This window comes from Pseudopipra pipra, chromosome 3, assembly GCF_036250125.1.
Source record: "Pseudopipra pipra isolate bDixPip1 chromosome 3, bDixPip1.hap1, whole genome shotgun sequence".
In the NCBI taxonomy this organism is placed as follows: domain Eukaryota; kingdom Metazoa; phylum Chordata; class Aves; order Passeriformes; family Pipridae; genus Pseudopipra; species Pseudopipra pipra.
Genome location: NC_087551.1, coordinates 13,974,368 through 13,991,929, shown reverse-complemented (window position 1 = coordinate 13,991,929; position 17,562 = coordinate 13,974,368). Strand labels below are relative to the sequence as shown.

Here is a 17,562-nt window from a genome sequence, read left to right as displayed (position 1 = left end):
AGTACCTGTTTCAGAGAGTGGTTTAAACTGATGTAGCTAAATCTAGCATGATAGCAATCACTGCTAGATTTCCAAAATAAAAGTCTGCTTGTATTAGAGAGTACCACAACAAATAGTCATGGAAAGTTCTAGCCTTAACTAGCCATGTATAGGCATCCCATACATTGAAAATACTCATTTGTGCACCATTACTTCATTAGAGGACTGATAAAAGCCTTTTCTTTGTGAATTAGGAATTCAACATTTAGTAGGAATCCCTCATGCGTGATCCACTCCAACTATATCCTGAACTTGGCTCTGAGTGGAGAGAGTTAAGGGGCGCAGGGTGGGATAGTGGAAGTAGATATGAAGATAGGATATTTTCATAGTTTGGTGTGTGAGTTCCATGCAGAGCACAGGGCCAAAACAAAACTTAAATGTGATAAACTTGCAGTGAACATGTTCAACCCTAGCACAACTTCAGTAAAATGAAAAAACTGCAGCCTTTCCATACCAGCAGTATATATATATACGTAGAATTAACTCTGTGAATACCAAATATTTCTAGGTTTTATGTAGCCTAAATTACAGAGATGTTCAGATATCACAGAGATCAAAGATGAAAAATCTCATTTAAGTTTTCATGTTGTGCTTTGGGTACACCATTCTATGCTTCCATTCTTTACATATTCATCCTTTGTAACTTTAATGTATGTATAAGTATCCAGACCTGCATTGGAATAAATTTAAGGTTGCAGTTTTAAGAATTAGATTCAGGTAAAGTCTGGATTAACTGTTATCCAGGCTTTATCTTGTACTGCTGTGCATAAACGAGTATGTGAAATGCAATTGAACCTCCTTATCTACTCATACTGAACCTAATTCAAATTTTAAGACTCATGTTGACACCAGCAAGAGTTTTATGCACAGATCAAATAGGAGATTAGGTAGTTCTTTCTAGGCTTTTATATTTTTCAGTTAGAATTGCTATCCCAGTGTTGTTGAAGACATTTTTATCTCACAGTGAAAATGAAATTGCATTGTATGTGTGTGACAGTGCACACAATTGAAGCACCAGAATTGTTTACATTTTCTTTCTCCTCGGGTAACGTATATTTTCACAAAATTGCACAGCATTGTCTGTGTGTTAAATCTGAGCATCTCTTTTCACCCTTGAATAGAGTAGCATAGAGAAATGTAGTACCAATACTTCCAGGCTTCCTTAGAAAATTGCCACTGAGCAGGCAGTGGCCCATGGTGACTTGAAACCTGCATGAACTTAGGCCTAACAGTGGCTCACTAGAGGACCCTGGGTCAGAGTAGTTCCAGGGAAGTCACTTTGCATATGGTTAGTTTACAAACTCCTTGTTTTAAAAATATTTTTTAAAATATTGGAATAAAATAAAAGCAATTTCTCACTTTAGATAGATAAATTAATTTTTCAGATAGATAATCATTTCTCTAGTATGCAAAGATTCACCCCAGAGAAAGCACTTGTAAATAAAAAAGCACCTGCCCCTTTTGGCTTCTAAGCAAAAACACAATATTGATTTCCTGAAATAACTGATCTGTAAAACACATTCTGTACCATTAAAACTATTATATATTTGTATGATTTACCAGCTAATAGACTTACTTACCAATATTCAGGCTAGATGGCATTATGCTTTAGTTTCCACTGCCCTAGGCCATGCTCTCTTTAAAGGTACTTAATTACATACCAACATAATTATTAAAATCACATACTGCTTCTTTCACAATGTCCAAAAGGCAAGTGCAATATGCTGAAAAGTTAGACAGAAAATCTTTTTATTCTGAAACTTTGTGCTGTAAAGGATATTAAAGTAAGCAAGGTTTATAGTGTTAAAGAGAAAAGCGCTTTCCATTTTCCTAAGCAATTAAAAGATAGATATTTAACATGCATTACTTTCTTATCGGGAGGATTTATGCTCCACACTAATGAGACAAATAGTTTCTTGAAGTGTTTTTCATACAGAACATTAGAAGAAATCAGTCCTTCTGCAAATCTCCTGAAAGATTCTGAAGGGTGATATCAGTCATATGAGTACAAATCCCATTGTTTCAGTGGGGATATTCTGGAATTACACCAATAAGGCCAAGATTAAAATGGAGCTTTGCTTGTGTTCTGTATGGAAAAAGAAATCACACTTATTTAATAAACCTGTATACCTTTATGGGTAAAAAATGCAACTTACCGTATTGAATGAATGTGTACTTTTATAACATTAAGCAGAAGGGAAAAAAATCACTAAACAGAAGGGAAAAACAAGAGCTTAGGAAAATAAGGTAGAAAGCACCCACCTTCCACATAGTTGTCTTCTGTAAGCACATAACAGGGAAGGAGAGAAAAGGAAAACATTCATTAAGCAGCATGCAGACTGGAACTTGCCATTGCATGTCTTCATCATGCAAGGCATCAAACACAACATGCAAGTGCTCCATTGCTACAATCCAGAGGGAAAAACAAAAGCACCAGGGAAGCAGTGTTTCGTCTATTTGACAAATTTTATGTGATATGAAATAAAACAGTACTCTTTCCAAAGTGTAAAAATTGTACAGCATTTACTGCAGCTCTTTGTACGTGCAATATTATTATTAGCCATTAATCAGAGGATCTTCTTGTAAGACTTTTATAACTATATATTTTAAAGTCACCAGTCATTTGTTATAGGAATTCTAAGTTAATTTGGTTCTACTTTCCTATTCTGAATTTTCCTTAACAACCTGTACGAAATAGGTGATTTTAAATTTCAGATAAGCTAAATTTTTGAATATGCTGTGAAGATGTTACCACAGGCAGCGTGTCTGATCCTGCAGTCATTACTGAGGCACTCACTTTGGTCATTGGGTCAAATCTCCAAAACCAGCATGGAGAAATTGGCATTTAAACTGGGTTCAATAAGTCAGAGTTATAGAATCATGTTCCACAGCATTTGTCAGCATCAGAAACCTGCACGTCTTTTAAAAAAAAAAAAAAATCAACAAATTCTCTGCCTGGCACAGCAAGCAAAGGCCACAGCAGTCCCAGGCATGGGTTCTGCCCCTAAAAAGGCTGCTTTCAACAAGCAGTAATTTGGCCTTCAATCCTCGACCCAACACTAATGTGGGGCATGGAAAATAAGGTTCCCCCAAAGCCTACAAAGCAAGAGAGGACTAGGAATTGAGCCTCAGCTAATGAAGTGGACAGAATTTAAAGCCGAGAAACAGGCTCAGTGTCCTAAAACTCATGGTGGTGTCTAGTCTTTAGCTCCTCCACTGAGTGGGTGATTTTGAGGGAGAATGTCTCTGTTGCCCACTATGATTCAGACCAAGGAGAAGATAGGAGAGAGTACAAAGATATCTCAGGGGAGAGAAAAAATGGGAAAGGTAAATTAACAAAGGAAAAACAACACACAAGTCAAGGAGATGGACTGTGTGGAACCAACAAAGAAATGGAGGAGGGTGACAACACAGCAGTCTGACTGCTTGGGAGATCTCTTCCTGCAGTTTGTGCCATCTCCACCAACACTTCCTGGGGACTAAGCAGAAGCCATTGCAAATTGAAGCCCAGTTCTGTCATTACAGGTCATTTCATGACCATGAAACTAAACTAATTTTGATATATTGTAAACCAATAAATAAATAATAAAACAAGTTACACAGAACTGGGCTCAATGATATTTCTTAAGCATAGTCATTTCCTCCCAGACTGTGTCACTTATCATAGTGAAAAGCCTTTATAAGTTAATTCCAGAAAGCACTGAAAAACAGCATCATAATAGACAGTGTTCCAATAAATAATTTGAAAAATCTACCACTTTAAAAAAACAACTACTGTAAATGATGAATACTACGGGTTTAAGTTTCTCAGTTTTTAGTTGTAATACTCATAGGTCAGAGCAGATAAAGTTATTCAGTTTAAGATATTATAAGTCACCTTTTCCATTAACACACTCTAAACTTAAACTTCTAAAATCTCACTGTCTGAAAGTTTAGTAATGAAAGTGCAAAGGATGCATACTGTTTCATGCATTTAGGAAAGTAAGAGACTGAAAAAAAATACAATATCAAGAGCGGTATGCCTGTTGTGAATGGGTACCTCCAGAACAATAAATCGAATAAAATTCACTGAGAAAATGAAAAACACACAGTGTCAAAAGATAAAGATATTATGTTCTATATGCAGTGTAAATTCCAGTGATATTTGGGCTATTAGAAATAGCTACTTTTAGCTCAACTTTTCTGGAAGAGCCTTCTACCTTTAACTGCTTATACTAATTTCCTTTCTCTAAGTCCAAAAAAACCCCAAACTCAATGAAAAATAAATTAATTATTTCGATTGTAATATAACTTCAGGCTCTTTCATCTAATTCTGGTTATCACAGTGTTGGTAAATTGCTATACCAACACTGCCATGGCGTTGTTTTGGGTGCCATGTTAAGCTTAACATGATTATTTAAAACTAGCACATGAACTTTTGGTTCATCATGATGTCAAAGTCAAAGAAAAGAGTTCTGAAAATGATGTCACAGGCAGCGTCAGATGGTTAAACTAATCTGGCTACAGCGTTTAGCATATTTTTTATATCACAAGCCCTGTTCTTAGGTATGTCTTTTATGATGACTTTCACCAGAAAGATTTATACTAGCTAAGCAGCTTTCCCTAAATGTCTGACTGATTAAACTTTTAACTTACAGTAAGTTAAGCTGTCAAAACATTGCCAATTCAATAAAATTTAAAGAGTTGAATTCCTGCTCCGTGAATAAAATAGCCAAACCCCTACGCGTCAGTAAACAGCAATGAAAATTCATTCCTCAACATGTTTTTGTCATGGTAAGTTAAACCATCTTAAACAGTTTTGCAATCTAAGAAAAAAATTAGTTCAGCTTCTTTATGGTACTTTACAAGGTTTTTATGATAGATTAGTGTTGAGCAATTTTATTTAATTAAAGTGGTTCTTTTGTGATGGCAGATATATTTCCGTTTCACTAACGCTTTGCTTGCTTTTCCTGATTCTCATTTTCTTGGCATGGCCTATTCTTCTCAGCAGGCTGAGAAAAAGCCAGAAGACCCAAATTCTAACTTCGCTTTTTATATATTTTGCTTACTTCAGCCTCTCTTCAAAAAAACCCCCAAAAAACAAAAAAACAACAACAACAACAAAAAAAAGAAAGGAAGAAAAGGGAAACTCTTTTGAAAGCCACATATACAATCAAGTTGCAGTTCTGAGTGAACAAAATTTTCCTCATTTAAGTCAGGAGTAACTGTATTTATACCATTAGAGTTGCAATAGTAGAGTTGTAGAGCAGAGCTGTGTTGCACGTTTCTATCACTGCTGATCCACTCATAGTCTGAATTTACCCACATTTACATCCATCCACTCTGGGGATCCTTATTGTCTGCTGAGTAGCTCTGTTGACATCTATGGAACCAAAGCCTTTCAAGACCCAAAATGGCAACTCCTAACTGCTGTAGGCAGCGGCACAGAACGACTCTTTGCCTTTTCTGCACCAGCTGACTTTCACCAATGCGTAGTCCCGGTACAGGACAAAAGGGACTGTCAGCACAGCAGGAGAGAAGCAGAACGGCCTTAGAGCCTCCACAAGCACTGGGACAATTGGCCACACATGTAACTTTTCCTTCAGCACTCTGGGTTCAAGTAGATTTGAAGAGTCCTCTATTTTTATGTTACACCAAGCTGCTCTCTCGAGCTAGACAGTTTTTCATCCACTGCAAATGCTTATTTCCCAGACCTTCCCTGATGTCCACCACCATCAAAAGTAAATTGCACTGTTCCTTTCGGTGTTTACAACCTAATTCCTTTGGCCAAAGTCTGCTCTCAGTGCTACTGGTGTAATCTGTTGACTGTGCATATTGAGCCAAATATTGAATTGATTTAAATCTGGGGTGACACAGATGAAATCAGTAGAACTATACAACTTACACAGGCTGTGAATCTGGCTTATTATCTTCAGATGAATTGTCTCAGCCTGTCCCTGTTGAGTTGCAGAATCTGTTCCATGTTTTTTTGCAGCAAAAGCCCAACCAATTCTAATTATTTTAGCATATCACTATGATTTAGTGACATATAAAAATGGGACTAAGGTTTTTACAGTATCTTTTCAATAATTCAAGAATCATTTTATTATTTGGTGATTCTTCATGGAAACCTTGTTTTTTAAAAAAGATAACTAACTGTTTATATGTTTAGTAGTTATTTCTGCTATTACATTTTTTCATCTGCTAGAATATTTGCACCTGAACTACACAAAACACAATATTTGACCTGACAATTATATAAGAACAGCATTTTCATGATAAACAGAAGAAACAGTACCTTAGTATTTTGAAGTTACAAAAATAGAAATAACGTAATAAGAAACAACATATTAGAACAGGCATTTCTATAGGTTTGTGGTTTGTTTTTTTTTAATTATAGTTCAAAATCACATTCCAGCATGAAGGATATAACAGATCATAGACACAGATCATGAAATTTCAAAGGATATTCAGAAGTATGACTACTGAGGAAGTAGCCTGAAATAAAGCTATATTATGAAGGTGTCTTGCAACAAAAATGGTGGCTAGAAGTTTAAGATACAAAGAATAATGCATAGTAATATTTCTCTATAAATTTATCTACTTAAAAATCCTGTACTTAGTATTGTCATTTCAAGGGGCAGATTTTTCTGTAGGACTGCACCCTGCATCTCTTGGATAGTGTAATTTAGCCTCTCCCATCAGTTTCTCAAATTGTTAGAGAAATTTGTTTTATTAACGTGGTTCAAAACAAAGTATTTGGAAAGGATATGAAAACATAAAGTATGTTATCAAGTATGTTATAAAGCATGAACAGCCATATTGTCAACAATGATGAACTAAAGCAATACATTGAATATCTGTGGCTATTACCATTCATCTTCTCAAGTGCTGTGTATCTGACAAATTCCATTAGGATTTATTTGCATTTTTTAGAAATGTACTTTTGAAAGCCACTGTACATATTGATTGTAATTATTGATTGTAATATGAATAATTAGACATGTATTACATAGATAACTAGTGCAGAACTCTGATTTTGTAGCAGCCTTCTTGAACACTAGGTAAATAAGGAAACAGCATTTCCTACAGCTGGGCTTCATGGACAAAAGTTTGGGATTCATACATAAAATCTACAAATCTACCAGAATCTAGGGCTCCTATGTTTCCACATGGCTCCATTAGGTCTCAAGTCAATGTAGGGCCTCCCTCAGTCTCCACAAAACTCTGGATAGACCCATTCAGAGGATTTTCCAGTGCAGTGGGTAGAAATATGACAGGGACTCTAATGATTTTTTTTGTGTGTGTGTGTGTGAAAGGGAGAAATTTCAGAGCAACAGGAATTTGGTTCTGTTCTAGCTCCATTATCTCTGTGAAGATCCCTTCTTTTCTGGAATGCCCTGTTCAAGACCTGGGAGAAAGGTGAGATACTGTCAGGAGCACAAATGACCTGTCTTGACTGAAAATAAAGACAAGTCTTTCTGGCAAATGAGGATCATTAGGGCAAAATTAGATGGTTTTGCCAATTTTTTTAGAAGACAAAGTCATCAGCCCAAGTTCAGTACACTTCTGTAAATTCTACAAACCTCCATGAATTTATTCTAGGTGAGGCCACATTTTCTGGACAGTGCTATGTATCCCAAGCACTTTGAGAATGAAATAACAAAAAGATCATTTTAGTTAAGCTATTGTAGATAAGCTCCTAGTGTGAAGTAGCAAGTAGGAGGGGCAGGGCAAGTTTTTATAGCTCAGACAAAGAAATAATGAACAGAAATAGAAAATGGTATTACTTTTTGTGACATAACTAAAGTCATTATTGTGTTTAGTTCCAATACTCATATATTTAAAAGGAAGTAAAAAATAAGAGAGGTTTCAAAAAAAAACTTTCCCCACAGTGATTCATGTCACTAAAAACCTAAGAAAACTCAGCAACTATACCTTACAAAAAAAGCCCTAAGATGCTCATCCTGTTGAATATATCCAAGATAAGATTAAGAGGTGTCTTGAATCCAGACTGTAACTATCATTATTGGGAGAAAGATTCTTGATAGCTGGAAGTCCTTTCAACTAGATAAATATAGGGATCAAGAGTCAGAAAAGTTCAAACTGAAAAGCAGATGAAACTTTTCAAAAAAGACAAAATAAGCACTGGAAATTCTAGGAAATTCTTCCCTGAAATCTTGAGACAGAGCCTTTCCCTAAGAGAAATTGTGTATCAATTATTGCTTTTGGGCTGCACTGTAGGTATCACCGGAATAAATTTTGCTTTTTGCCATTCAGGAGGTCAGGTTAGTATTTTCATAGCAGTACATTCTGGCCATAACTCATATGAATATATGAATTTACTCCGGTTAAATGAGAACAGAAGCCAAGTATAAACAGCAGCAAATACTTTGACACCCTGTTACACAAAAAATGTTCAAAAAATTGTTTTCTCAGAACCAATCTCAGCATCATTTACACAAGCAGCTCACTAAGAAATATTTCCCATGAGGAAATCAAATAAAATGAGTGAAAAAAAAATCATTCAAATACCTATTTCCCCCTACTGTTCGCAATAGGAAAATACCCCTCCCCCCAATTTACTTCTACATCTTGTTATATTTTTTAATACCCTCTCCAGTTATCTGCAGATGAGAAACAGAATTAAAATCAAGGCATAATTAAATGACTACTCTTTCTGAGGCAACATTTTTGGTGCTTTTTCATTACTATGCAGATTTATCACTTTTCTATCGCTTATCATCACAAGTGTATCAAACATGAACTCATTCAACATTGCTTTAGCTTAATGTTATTAATATTTGATGATTTTAGCATTACATATTTTTAGATATTGCACATCTGAATTTCTATTTTTGCTTCTTTGGAGCCACAGTAGTCAACAAATAGGTACATTTTGACACTTATGTCTCCTTTTTCTCAACTGCTTCCTGTAACTGACATTTTTGGAAAGTTATTTGTCCTCTTATTTTAGTAATTTTTACCATACTTCAAAATAAACCTGGACTGACTCATGGGAGAGATCATGCTGTAGATATAAAAATGTCTGGTTTTTAATTATATTACAATCCCAAATGATTTTACTTTGGCCTTATTTTGTCACCTCAATAAATTTAATTCTTTTTCTCCAAAATGGGTCTTTCTATTCTCATATTTACTACACTTACAACCTGTTTGCAGTACGTCAATGCTTTAAAGAAATTTGCATCAGTCACTGGGGCAGGCATTCTTGCATCTGTGTCATGGCTGCAGTAACAACAACCAGGAATCAAAGGTTTTTTAATAATTGAATTTAGCAATGTAAAAATTAGAGATAATGAAAGGAGAAATAAGTCATTTGCATAAGTGAGGGCCAGTCAATAACCATGTTCCCTCATCACTGTTTTAATTTATATGTATAAGTAGAAAACGAAACACAATGTAAATCTATACATTTTGCTTAGTAATCAGATATTCAGATATTCTTTAAGAACTGCTGCTCTTTTTCCATTCCTCTGGAACCATTTCTCTGGACTTCAAACATTAAATTTCCATTGAAAATCTCCGAGATTTGCACACTTTACTTTGACTTGTGCTTTTGGACCTCTTCCTTGTAATCAGTAGGGGTCTTCTCTCTTATCACAGAGAATGGATAAACTAATAGAACTAGGAACTGACTGTATATGGTCCACTTTACATGGTCTGACTTTTTTTTCCTGGCATTTCCTTTGGATTTTCTTCAATTTAGCCCTGCTGGGTACATGACATAAAAACATATTTTCAGGCTATTCCTATCAAAACCTCTCATACAGAATCAACTCTTCTGGCTGGCAGAGAGTAATTTCAAGTACAGATAATGTTCTATGAAAGTGATACGGGGTGACAAGGGTATTTCTATTTTAAGAATACTTGTTTTGAAATTAATTTGACAAACTCATAACTTATTTCAACAACTTCTTTAAGAAACCATTGCAAAATGAGGAATAAAGATTTTTCAGAATTACTAATGCTTGTTTTGATGTATGTGAGAGTAGAAACTGGCTCAATATTTCCTTGTTACTCTGTGCTTTGTGTAGTCAATTATGTTTATCCAAGAGGCTGCAAAATCAGGCCCCAGTTCCTATCAGAAGAAATCAAATCCCTGTCCAATCATCCTTTCAAGAAAACTTGTCTATTAGACCCATTAATAGAATAGGATTAGCTGAGCTGACAGTGAGTAAAAACCCTGTGCAGTGATTGAATGGCAGAAGTAATTTTCCAATTCGATGGCAGCTTTACAGAGGTGATGATCCAGTGGATAACATGAGCAGGAGACTCAAAGCAGGAGAGGTCAGGGGTTTTGTCCATGAGAAAGATATTGTTTTTAAACAATGTTTCCTGAAACTTTTCTACTGTTTTTTTATTGTACAGTGAGCTAGCTACACTTGCACAATCTCTACTGTGTAAATATAGCATTTCTCCTTTATAGTACTTACTAAAGGGTGAAGACATATATTGCACATTTTGCCTATCTGAGATGTTCACTCAGGCCCTGACTCTGTAGCTGGATATTTGTGCCTTCCCAGACTAGTACAACACCAAAATTAACAGGACTGCATGCAAAGCCAGTCATAATTTTGTATTCACACGCTGTCTTTATACCAAAATGAGGAATGTTTGTGTGCTGTTGTGATGCTATAACTTTACCACAGGTGGCAGAAGACAATTTGGTATGAAATTTTCTCAAGAGTTAGCAGCTAAAAATGTAGAAGACGCAATGTACACAATTAAAAATAGAGTACCAATATTCAAAATCACTTTGTTGTATAGTTCTTCAGCTAGTCACCATGAAATTTTCTTAGCTACTACTGAGATTCATTTTGTGGATGTGAATTGAGCTGAACCTGTCTTTGAAAGAACAAACCTTCTGTTCATTTAAATGGGAAACTCCTCTTAAGTGAGTAGAGCTGTACTTTGGAAGTCAGTGTAATGCAACCGAGTTCTTAATTTGACATCAAATTAAAATTTAATCACAGCTATCTGTGACTGCAAGTGAACAAAATAGATATCTTTATTTTTTAGAAAAACTCTGAATTTAATTTTCTGCTTTAGCAGTCTCCAATCATTTCAATGCTAATGCTGAATGTTATTCTGATTAATTAGTTGTTATAGATAATGACAATTAATCTAATTACAAGAAATTTTAGTGTTAAAAAGATCAACATTTCTTCACTTAAAATCTAGTCAGCCTTAGCTAAAATAAGAATGAATGTATTTTTTATTTCCTCCATAGACTTTTTAGGAATTGTGAAAAAATGAAACCTTTTTTTTTTGTAGCCACATGAATACTTGGATTGAACTAACATGTGTACAGAGTACTTACACAAATCGAAATCAGTAAGATTCTTTAGAGCTGTTCCTGATTTTAATTAATCACTTTGATACAAATTGGTTAAACAGTTATTTTCTTGGCATGAGAATATATAATGTAACTTTTATAATGCTACAAGTGAGGTAAAAACATGCAGGCATTATTTGAGAGTAGGTGAAAAAGATGTCTCCTGACAAGGAGAAACTTTTACCTGACGGGCTTTGGCAAACCTCTGATTGACAATGTTATGGTTGGCTACAGTGATTTTTTGTCTATGACTGTTTCTATCTCAGAATTGCACAAATAAAATTTCTAGCAGAGTAGAGATTTCAAAACAGTCACATTTTTGGGTTTTATAGAAATTAATCCAAAACAAGTTAGAGCTAGTTCTTCTCTTCCTAAGAGTTAATCACTATCAAAGAATCACACAATGATTGAGGTAGAAAAGGCCTCTGGAGATCATCTGGTCCAATCTCCCTGTGCACACAGGGCCACCTAGAGTTGACTGCCCAGGGTCATGTTCAGATGGCTTTTGAGTAAATCCTGTGTTGGAAAACTCCACCACCTCTCTGGGTAAGCTATGCTTTCTCTATCAGGATCTTATGAGACACAGTGCCAAAGGCTTTACTGAAATCCAGATAGACAACAAGAAGTTTATGAAGTTGGTCAAGCATGACTTACCCTTGGTGAAGCCATGCTGACTACTCCTGATGATTTTCTCATCCTTAATGTGCCTGGACATGGTGTCCAGGATTAGCTGCTCCATCTTGTTTCCAGAGAACATAGTGAGTCTTATCAGCCTGTAGTTCCCCCATCCTCCTTCTTGCCCTTCTTGAAGATGGGAGTGACATTTGCATTCTTCCATCTTTGGGTACTTCTCCCAGATGCCATGATTGATCAAAGACTGTCTGGAGTGGCCTCACAATAACATCTTACAGCTCCCTCAGCATATGTGGGTGTATCTCATCTATCCCATCAGGTGCCCTGCACTTATTTATGCCCAGTTTACGTAAGTATTCCCTGACCTGATCCTCTTCCACCAAGGGTACATCTTCCTTCCTCCACCCTTTCCCTTTTGTCTCCAGGACCTGGGATTCCTGAAGGTTGTTTTTGCTAGTAAAGGCTGAGGCAAAAAGGCATTCAAGACCTCCTCCTTTTCCATGTCCTGTGTCACCACGTCCCCTGTCTTGTTGACAATGGATTCACATTTTCCCTGGTCTTTTTGTCAGTAATGTACTTATAGTAGCCCTTCTTGTTGTCTTTGAAATCCCTGGACAGATGAAATTCCATTTGGGCCTTGGCTTTCCTAACTTCACTCTTGAATGCTCAGGTAATGTTTCAATATTCCTCTCAGGCTACCTGTCCTTGCTTCCACCCTTTGAAGGCTTCTTTTTTCGTGTTTGGGTTTGGCTGACAGCTCTTTGTTCATGCACACAAGGCTTCTGTAATTTTTGCCTGCCTTCAAATTTGTTGGGGTGGAACTCTCTCATGCAGAGAGGAGGTGATCCATAAATGGTCCACTGCTTTCCTGGATCCTCTTCACTCCAGGGCCTTATCTCATGGGACTCTTCTGAGCAGATCTTTGAAGAGGCCAAGGTCAGCTCTCCTGAAGTGAGATTTCTTCTCGCTCTCCTCTGTGTCTTCAGGGTCCTGAACTCCACATGGTCATTGCAGACAAGGTTGAAGGCTGCCTTGATCTTCACATTCCCAACGAGCCCCTCCTTTTTGGTGTGTGAGGTCCAGCAGACTACCTCTCCTGATTGGCTCTGCTATCATCAGTACACTGCAGGAGCCTCTCTTATTGGTTATATTCCGCTGTGTTGTCCCTCCAGGAGACATCAGTGTGATGAAGTTCCCTGTGAGGACCAGGGCCTAATCCATTTTTTTTTGTCCTGGTCAAGTGGACACCCACTATAATTGTAATTTTTGACAATTCTTGAAATCTTCCTTATTACCTTTGTTCCTTTCTGAAAGATATTCCTTGGATAGTACTCTGATGCTCATCTTCAATCACTTTACAACTGACATTACCTTCAGTATAAGTCATGTGAAAATTATTTTTTGTTTAGTTATGCAAGTCACGCATCATAATACATCAGCATGGTAGCATATAGCCAATGACAATGTGTCAAAGCATCTTTTCTGTTGTCAGCTCCTCTACAGCTGGCAAATTGGTTAGAACAAAGATGGCATCAAGAAAAAGCAACATAGGACTCTTTAGTGAAGAACTATTTCTGGTACCAAACTTTACCAGAACCAATTATAATAACTTCTCACAAAAACTCTTCCTCACAAAAAGTTGCCTCTGTGGTATATTTCCCTGCAGTACATAAAAAATGGACAGTAAAGAATACTGTATGACCTTTCATGAGACTGAGTCAAATAGAACTTTAGAAGGAAATTAATGAGAACATCTAAATTTAGAGCTATAGAAGGAGCAACAGGAAAGACATAAATATTACTGGTTGAGTAATATGAATAAATATATTCATTAAAATGTGTTCTGAATGTATTTCTTAGATAGCATCACTTTGAGGTTACATCTTAAGCAGGATATAGAATGGTCTTATATTTTTAAAACAAAATTTTATAATAAGTGGATTAAGTAAACTGTCCTATATGGAAAATCCTTCTCTGTAAGGTAAATTCTGGCAAATAATAGAAATCTTTTTTGATTATTAGCCTGTTATTGAAATGAACACACAAATCATCTGCTTCCTAGTTTTAATTCATGAAGAGGAGGAATAATTCTGAGGTTCCCAAAGTGGAAAAACTCCTACATCTAAACCATAATTAAAATTGCTCTCTGGCAGAGTATTTATGCCATTAGGCAATTAACAGAATTATAATCATGAAAGCAAGGATCCTGTATCATATAACCTATGTACTTAATCACGGTAACAAACCTCCCAAACAAAGCACAAACATTTCTCACACTTTTTTTTTCAATCACATTTTCAGAACAAAGAAACTAATCATCTACTATGAGAGAAACTCATATTTGAAGGTGGTGGAACTTTTATGAGTATATTTTGAATACATAGACTACATAAGAATATGCAGAGTCATTCATGTGATAATAATACCTTATGCAATGTAAAGGGTGTATAAATATAATGAATGCAACCAACATAGTGAACAATAAATGATGTTGTATGGTCCAACTAGTCATATGTATAAAAAACAGACCAGAAACAATCTTCACACTGAACATGTGAAAAAATTTTACTTCACTAACAGAAAACTCCTCCAAAATGTCACATCATGTCAAGGGACAGAAATAGATCACGCTGAACTGCAGGAAAAGTCTCTTTACAATTCAACAAAACAAAAGCAGACGAAGGTACTTATGAACTTCAAAATGGAATATCAATTAATAGGATTTTGAATTTTTTGTATGTTGTTTTTTGTAAAGGAAATAGTTCAATTATAGCTCGTTCCAAAACAAAATTATAAGAACTGTACAAAAGCCACTAACAACATTTAAGTTATTCTCAATAGCAAAGCCTCTTTACATAGCAGGTTAAAAAGTCTTGATACATTTTCTCATTCTGCTTTTTACAGCTTATTTCAAGTGCCTTCCTGCTTTATGAAATGTATACTTATTCCAAAAGTGTCTGCTGTGAAGAACATCTAATGCTCGTAAATAATTTGCTTCTTAGAAAAAGAAAAAAAATTCAAAGCACATTTCCCAAAACATGCTTGTAATGCGTGGAGTGCAGCCGCCTCATTTTACTTCCATTAAAACAAACCAGCTCTCCCTCCCCAAAAACCCATTTGTCTCCAGAAGTGCTTTAGAATATAAAGGTCTCAAGTGTTTTTCTTTTATCACTTTGAATGTGCTTCAACGTTCAATATTGACAACTACAAATTTTTATCCAGTCTGCATTACTAGTGAGTTACCACCACTTTGCATAGGGGGCCAAATTCTTAAAATACATCACCTTCTGGTTAGGGCATTGCCATAACCTTCAAGCAGCTTTGCTTTTATCACTCTTACATCCTGTGTCAAATGACATCTATATGTATTTAAAACACATATAAAAGATGTATCCTAACAAATACTACGATCAAATTACATTAAAAGCACATGTCCTTTACGTAATGTCCTACATTACATGCTTTTCCTGTCTCCAGTAACAAGTAGCCTAATAAGAAGTGTAAAATTTAAATACTCAAAACAGGTAAAGTACTATTAAAAAATAAGTGAGATAGAAAAACTGGGCGGGAATAGTTCTTATGACATACAATGGGATTCTCTTTAGAATCCATTCAGGTGAGATAGAAATATTTTCATTAATTTATACAGCTTGGCTAAGACCTGGATTTCTCCTTGATTTTCATGGTTTATCTGCTGTGCTGCTACTTGTCATCTGCAACTTCCATTGAGGTCTCCTGGTGAATCACTGGAACACAATGAGTTCACAAGTACTTATTTTCTGCCAGGGAAGCATTTCTAATCAATAGCTTTTAGTGTAATGGAAGTTACCACAATGTTTTCAAGATCTGGGTTTATGCTGTAGTTAAAATGAGCTTAGTTCCATCTCTAGTGAGTAGCTGTTGCTTCACCAAGCTGCATATTATAAATTAGGTCAAGGCAGTTTGTATAAACTGGTATTTTATAAAATGAAACAAAAGCACCACAGAAAATGTTGATATTATCACAAGGAAATCATCTTCATATGTTTTATTTGTGAATGCCTACATACACACATATTTAGATACATATTTAGATATGATTTGAGATAGTAAAAATAGGTCAAATAAATTTTTCATCTGAATTTGAGTCAGTATGCAGTGGGAAAGTGTAGATTTTGATGGAAGATATGGTTATGTAAACCTCCACTGAGACAAGAGAGCTACTTCAAATATATGCAGACTGGTTGAAGTCCCTCATAACACAAGTTCAAATCTCTGGTTGAAACACCCATAAACTCATTTAAAATTGGAATTCTTTTCTTAGAATTGCTTCATTCAACTTACATACATTTTGGAGTTTTAAAAGAGGAGAAAGGTTTTAGGAAAAAAAGATATACAAGTATTGGTTATTTTTTTCTCATTTGTCAAAATACGGTAAAAATAGCTATAGTCACAAACAGTAAATAAGGTAAGATAAATTCAGTAGAGTGGAGTACAAATTTAACCTGAGTAGAAACAACACGTTTTTTAATTCCCAGTTTCTCTAGAATCTGAAGAATGGGGTTCACAGATGCTGGAAGAAAACAAGGGTACAAAGTAAAACTGAAGTTCACTATGTAGCACTAACAGCAGCCATGCTTTTCTGAAATGAGATAAATGTCCCACCGGAAATTGCAGGTCAACAAGAATTTTGCAACTGGATTACAGGATTGGGCTGTAAAGGCTGAAGTTTGCACAGAGAGTTTAGTCATCTTTGTGCAACAGTGACACTCATTTTGGTATCATTTACGTATAAATGTGATCTCTCTAAATTGGACATTCCCCCCGGAACTTGGTAGTTTTTGTAGCAAATATAAAGACTATATGCCCATTAAAGAAGAATAACAAAAACAATAACAACAACAATAGAAAAAGAAGAATTAAAAATAAAAACCAGGAAAATAAGAAGAAAATTAATAGCAATTTCTTTTGGGAAAACTAAGTACATAAGAATTAGTGTAACTTACTCAGTACAATCCCATGAATCTCACTGACCTTGGGAGGTTTTCCAGGAGTCATTCCTTACATAAATATTTTCTGAACAATTATAAAGCACTGTAGCCACCTTTTTTTTTCTTTTTCTCTTCAGGTGCAGTGATTATTTTTTCTTTCTATATCAATTCAACATATATATTTACTGGGGCCATTTAAAGGAGACAGTACTGATATTTCAGATCTGTTCCTCTATATCTTTTTGAGACATATGGTCATGTGAAATAAACTATAGGCGGGTAGTTTTGTGTTTGGTTCTTTTTTTTAATATATTCTATTTAAAAATGAGTTGTAATTTCAGGCTTAGGTAGGAAAAAAAAAGAAAAAAACAATAATTGCCTTTTTCCACCTTCAAAGAATAGTCTAAATATATTCAAAGCAAAATATGAACACAACTGTGAGTCGTTGTACCATTTGAAGTCTTTCCTCACTGTGCTTCTGGTGCAGTGCATGGAGAATTATTGACAGCTATAAAAGAAAAGTGGAGGTCAGTTTACTAGCCAGGGTTAGACAAAAACTAGTTGAGCTTGATATCCAGGGAT

The 17,562-nt window shown here is 35.5% G+C and overlaps 1 protein-coding gene across 37 annotated transcripts in view; it reads right to left on the bottom strand.

Annotated features, from left to right (window-relative positions):
* The window catches only part of NRXN1 (neurexin 1), a 711,526-nt gene that overhangs the window by 631,320 nt on the left and 62,644 nt on the right, over positions 1–17,562 (bottom strand). For 29 of the 37 annotated variants that reach the window (XM_064647916.1, XM_064647918.1, XM_064647926.1 and 26 more), the window contains exon 3: positions 2,302–2,319. The exons of the other annotated variants lie outside the window; for them this stretch is intronic. In XM_064647916.1, the coding sequence (XP_064503986.1) occupies positions 2,302–2,319 (18 nt within the window). The remainder of the gene's footprint in view (positions 1–2,301; positions 2,320–17,562) is intronic. 37 annotated transcript variants of the gene reach the window in all.